The 5,469-nt window shown below is 40.5% G+C and overlaps 1 protein-coding gene across 1 annotated transcript; it reads left to right on the forward strand.

Moving 5' to 3' along the window:
* Positions 1-200: 200 nt before the first annotated feature.
* Positions 201-4,306, forward strand: LOC138957864 (P-selectin glycoprotein ligand 1-like; the record flags this gene model as incomplete). The annotated part of the gene is made up of 2 exons (XM_070328907.1): positions 201-222; positions 3,600-4,306. Coding segments are annotated over exons 1-2 (729 nt in total), but the record flags the coding sequence as incomplete, so codon positions are not given.
* Positions 4,307-5,469: the final 1,163 nt, after the last annotated feature.

Below are 5,469 nucleotides of genomic sequence, written 5' to 3' on the forward strand. Positions count from 1 at the left end.
GCTTCTATCCACACCCCCCCCTCCCCCTCCCCACACACCCCCACTCTATCCCAATTATTACCCCCATTCGTTCTTCCTCTCCATGCTGTCCACATGCTTCAAATTTTTACACTCTCAGCCAAGTTATTTATTGCGTTAACATTTAGATGGTTTAGGGGGGAAAATGGACAGAAATCCCCAGAGGAATTATTTATTACAACATGCCGATCAAACCGCATGCAGGTAACCCGACCCTCTGGCAAACAGATGGAATCTGCGAGGCCCAAAGTATGACTTCCCAACTGTAGAGGACACGCTTCTCGCGGAGCTAAGCGCCTGCCAAGGGAGGCTAATCAATGATGCAAATGCTTTGACAAGCAGACGACACGATTTTCTGTGCGCCTGCGACTGGTTCTGACGGTGAGTGAGAGAGATTTGTTTGAAGAGACAATGCGGGGATGTTTGGAGATAATGGAAGCGCTCTTGAGTTTGCCTCCTGCTTCGTCTGCTATTCCGAGTAGGGATTTTATTTGACTTTGCTTTCAGAAGCGCTGGCCATTTTTGTTCTGCAGTTTTGTTGAGTGATTCATTTTGCCCGGTTTGTTGTCTCAGTCAAAACTCAAATGGGCAAAACAGACCGCGGATTGTTGGGCTGTTTGCGAATCTCTTCAACTGACGACACGTTTGATTTAAGGATAGATCGTGCGGATCTTGATGAGTAGCAGAAAATAAAGAGTAGAATTGGCATATTCAACAAATTGAAAACTGTTATTTGCATATATTCCAATCGGAGCTCATTGCCTGCGTTGCGTGGAGGAGAGGGAAAGCAAGGAAGAATTTGAGGGGGTCTCCGGGTGGAGGATCAGACGAACAGCATTTAGTATCTTCTTCAAGCTAAACTAAAAAATAACAACATTCCATTACGATTGTAAGAAACAATTGGGTTTTTTTTAAAGCAAAAGAAGCAAAATCTACAGGATTGCACCTTGAATTTGTCTTGTTTAATGTGGTGGGTTTTTTTTAGAATCATTCAAACAGACGGGGTTTCTCTACCGGGGAAAATCTAATCTAAAGAAGAATATTAATTAAGAAAACCACCAGCAGTGTGATTTACGTGTTTTATCTTCCCCACGTGTTGCCATAGGGATTGGGCTAAGACATGCGCATAAATTGTCATCCGGGCCACTCGAGGATTGCCCGATCGCCCGTCTTTCACATCAAAGCAGACGTCGGCTTAAAGGACGGTAAAGGACCCAATTTAAAGGACCAAGACAAACACGTTGAAAGAGTGGATGTCGAAGGGAAGACCACAGATGGCGAGAACATCCCTTAATAAAATGCTTGATTTACGACAGTAGTCAGATAACGCTGGCCACTGAGTTTGGATTATAAAGTCTTGGCCATTGGCCCGCCAGTCTTGACTGCAACATTGGAGTTTATATTTTCTTTAACTTCGGATAAAACGTAAAAGTTGGGTTTGTCTTGCCAAATAACGATGCTTATTTGGATGAGTAAATCTTGGTCACTGTCCAGCCAGTCATGCTACAACATTTGAATTTTTGTTTCTCTCTTGATTTTCTGTAACTTTGTACGAAAAGAAATCAGTAAACATTTAGATAAACTTCCAACGTTCCAAAAGACGTTTTAATTGATTATATATATTTAAATTGCGCTCGTTTCTTTTCGTCAAGAATTAAGACTTCCATAAAATAACCTTTCTTCTTTATTGATTCTTTACAAAAAGTTCGTTGTTGGTTCTTTTTATCATGACAAATGGTGGTGCTTATCGGGGCGCATTAACTGATATTAATGAGGTCCTCTTGCCTTCTCTCCCTTAATAATTATCCATATCCGATCATCACAGCAAATTGCATTGCGCACTTTGTACATCGCCCCAGTAAGCGTTGTTGTGGTGAAAGTATCTATCTTTAATATTTATGAATGACGATTTGAGAATGCCGTTTAGGCCACACAAAAAAAAGTTGTATGTTTCTGGTAACATGGCTACAAAAAAATAGGGTAGGTAGGTAGGGATTTTTTTTTTGTTTTTGTTTTTTTTGTTGTCAGGGTAGAAAATAACTATACAGTGACGCAAAGAGACTGGACTTACTATACAAAGAGAAAGACAACACATTACAAAACAAATGAGATAAAAGGGATGTGGGGTTATCCCCCTTGTGTCGTCTGCCGTCTGTTACTTTTGTTTTGACGCTTTTGTTTCTTCTTTTTTTTTTTACAAATGCAATAAAAAAAAGTCTAGGGTCGGCGGGAAAAAACTAGGTAGGGTCAGGTGACCAGAAACATACAACTTTTGGGGGGGGGGGCCTTAAAGAACATGACCTTTGTGTGGGCGTTTTTGTCAAGAACGCAAGGGAAAAAGTTCCCGAACGATTGCAGGATGTTACACTTAATGCAACGTCCTTGAGCAATGACATTTATTTATGACCATCTGCTGACAGCTTTCCTTGTTTTATCTCCAATTTCTCAAAATAATTGATCAAGCTACAGATAAGATAATCTTGCAAAAAGTTTCCTAGTTTTTCCTTGGTAAAATTCCCACTATTCAGGGTGACAAATAGTGAAAACATGTTCCCCTTGACTTTTTGTTGAATGGAACAGCGTTGGAACTACTGCTCGTAAAACGACGTTCCGTAAATGTAAGAACTGCAGAGGCCAAGTATCTCAATTATTATGCCTGCATGCACTTTATCATTATTTTTAAAAAATAAAAAAATGTTGTTTTAACGACAGAATGTGCGACATAGGAATCCCTTTTGTTCTCAAACGGCACATTCTCGAATGGAGCATTTGATCTAGACTGTACCATGCCACTAAAACAGATGTTATGATAGACAAGAGTCTATTAAATAAAGTTTTAATGTTTTGTCTTTTTTATGCTTGGTACTGAAATATGACAGACGATCGTCAAACGTTCGGTTTAGAGCACGCGGGGTGACGTTTATCCATAAAAAGCTAAGGTAACGAGACACTGAAGCAATTTTTCACCAAAAGCACAACCACAGCGTTCGCGCACAGGAGATAAAAAGTCAATAGCAGGTCTTTACAGTTGAATAAAACCAAATTTAAATACACGCGCGTAGCTTACGCTTGGATGTCATAATACTACCAGAGATAAAAGGTGTCGATAGTATGTGATGTAGTTGCGGAGACGAGCTTGCAACAGCTTGCAGTTTTCCAGTTTATTATAAAAAAAAAATGGGGGGGTGGGGGGTGGAGATGAAGTAGAACACAGTTAAAAGGCATATATATATGTAGCGTCGATAATTTGATGTTCAGCTTCCTTGAGAAGAGTGTTGTCATGAGAAAAAACATATGACAGAGACATGTCTCACGCACGTTGGAATGCAGGCCTAACGGTAACATAATCGATGATACACCGAGGAAGCAATCAAGTGTGTATTTTTGTATTCTTCAGTTGATTTAGCCCGGACATTGAACTTTGATTTTTCGTTCTTGTTCTTTTTTTTCTGAATTCAGTATGTCTTTGTACGATCTTGTATTTTGTCAATAGCTCATTTTCCAGGGTTTTTCATCTTGAGGATATTGTATTTCTGTCTTTAGAACTTACAAGGGCTTTTGTTATATTTATTTTTGTCTAGCCGAACTTCCTGTCTTGTTCAAAACGCCGCCCCCCAAAAGTGCCATAGCAATAGACGTGCAAACTGAGAGTGCCATAGCAATAGACGTGCAAACTGAGAGTGCCATAGCAATAGACGTGCACACTGAGAGTGCCATAGCAATAGACGTGCAAACTGAGAGTGCCATAGCAATAGACGTGCACACTGAGAGTGCCATAGCAATAGACGTGCAAACTGAGAGTGCAATAGCAATAGACGTGCACACTGAGAGTGCCATAGCAATAGACGTGCAAACTGAGAGTGCCATAGCAATAGACGTGCACACTGAGAGTGCCATAGCAATAGACGTGCACACTGAGAGTGCCATAGCAATAGACGTGCACACTGAGAGTGCCATAGCAATAGATGTGCAAACTGAGAGTGCCATAGCAATAGACGTGCACACTGAGAGTGCCATAGCAATAGACGTGCACACTGAGAGTGCCATAGCAATAGACGTGCACACTGAGAGTGCCATAGCAATAGACGTGCACACTGAGAGTGCCATAGCAATAGACGTGCAAACTGAGAGTGCCATAGCAATAGACGTGCACACTGAGAGTGCCATAGCAATAGACGTGCAAACTGAGAGTGCCATAGCAATAGACGTGCACACTGAGAGTGCCATAGCAATAGACGTGCACACTGAGAGTGCCATAGCAATAGACGTGCAAACTGAGAGTGCTCTGGTCTTGATATTTATTTTGATGTCAGAAAATAGTACCCATGAATTGCTGGAGCGTGCTGCTGAATTCGATTGCTGCATAAGGCCAAAAAAAAAAATTGTCTGTTTAGGGTAACCCGACCGACCCTATCAATTTGGCGCCGACCCAAAAACTTTTTTTTGATTTCAAAAAAAAAAAAAAAAAAAAAAAGGTAAAAATGCTAAAAAGAGACATTTGGCGTTTCTTTCTCTCCCTTTCTCTCTGTTTTATTTATACGTTAGTTTTGAAACATGTATTCATCAAATATAAGAAGTGAATGTTCAGCCAACAAAGCATTTACAAAAAAAAAAAAAAAAAAAAAAAAAAAAAACTTTACCTACCTACCGACCCTACTTTTTTTGGTCATGTTACCCTAAACAGACAATTTTTTTTTTTTGGCCTAATACTAATCTGCCAGGAAAGAGAGTCAAGAAGCAGAAAGTATTAAAGACATCGTCAACATGGACTACGATATCGAATTGATAGTTTTGAACACAATGCGTTTTGCTAAAGCTGCACGATATATATATATACTAGAGGAATACCCGGCTTCGCCGGGGTGAATCGCGAGACAGAGACAGACAGCGTGGCGGTTCATCACAATCACCTCTGCAGGCGAAGTCCTGTCAAACGGGGTTGAGAATTTTAGAGCTTATTTCTTAGCCCTATATTATCTGCTGTGGCTTCTCACATGCCAGAACATACAGACAGACAAAAGCCGCTAGACCCCATCACAAACAGAACTCTATAATACATAGGTTTTTGCCTACACACACACACAAACACACACACACACAGAGAAGCCGTATATATATATGCATATCTGTATCTATAAATATATAGAGATAGGTGAGAGTGTATTTTTCGCGTGGCTATAAATTGATTCGACCTTTTCACTTTGACAGTAAGAACAACTTACGGGTGCAAGGGAAGCGTTCTGGACAGCGCAGTGACATTCTAAAAATAAATAGTAACTTACAACTGAACGGGAAAGCCACACGAAGGAAGGGAGATAAACGCCAAACACTGGAGAAGATAAGGAAGAGTTACTTATAATGGTGAAATGAACACAAAAACGAACATGAGTTTAGCGCTGCGCGCTGAGAGCACGTGTTGAAATATCTCATCGATGATATTGTGTCCGGGGT

The sequence above is a fragment of the Littorina saxatilis genome, unplaced genomic scaffold (assembly GCF_037325665.1).
Source record: "Littorina saxatilis isolate snail1 unplaced genomic scaffold, US_GU_Lsax_2.0 scaffold_1208, whole genome shotgun sequence".
Lineage (NCBI taxonomy): Eukaryota > Metazoa > Mollusca > Gastropoda > Littorinimorpha > Littorinidae > Littorina > Littorina saxatilis.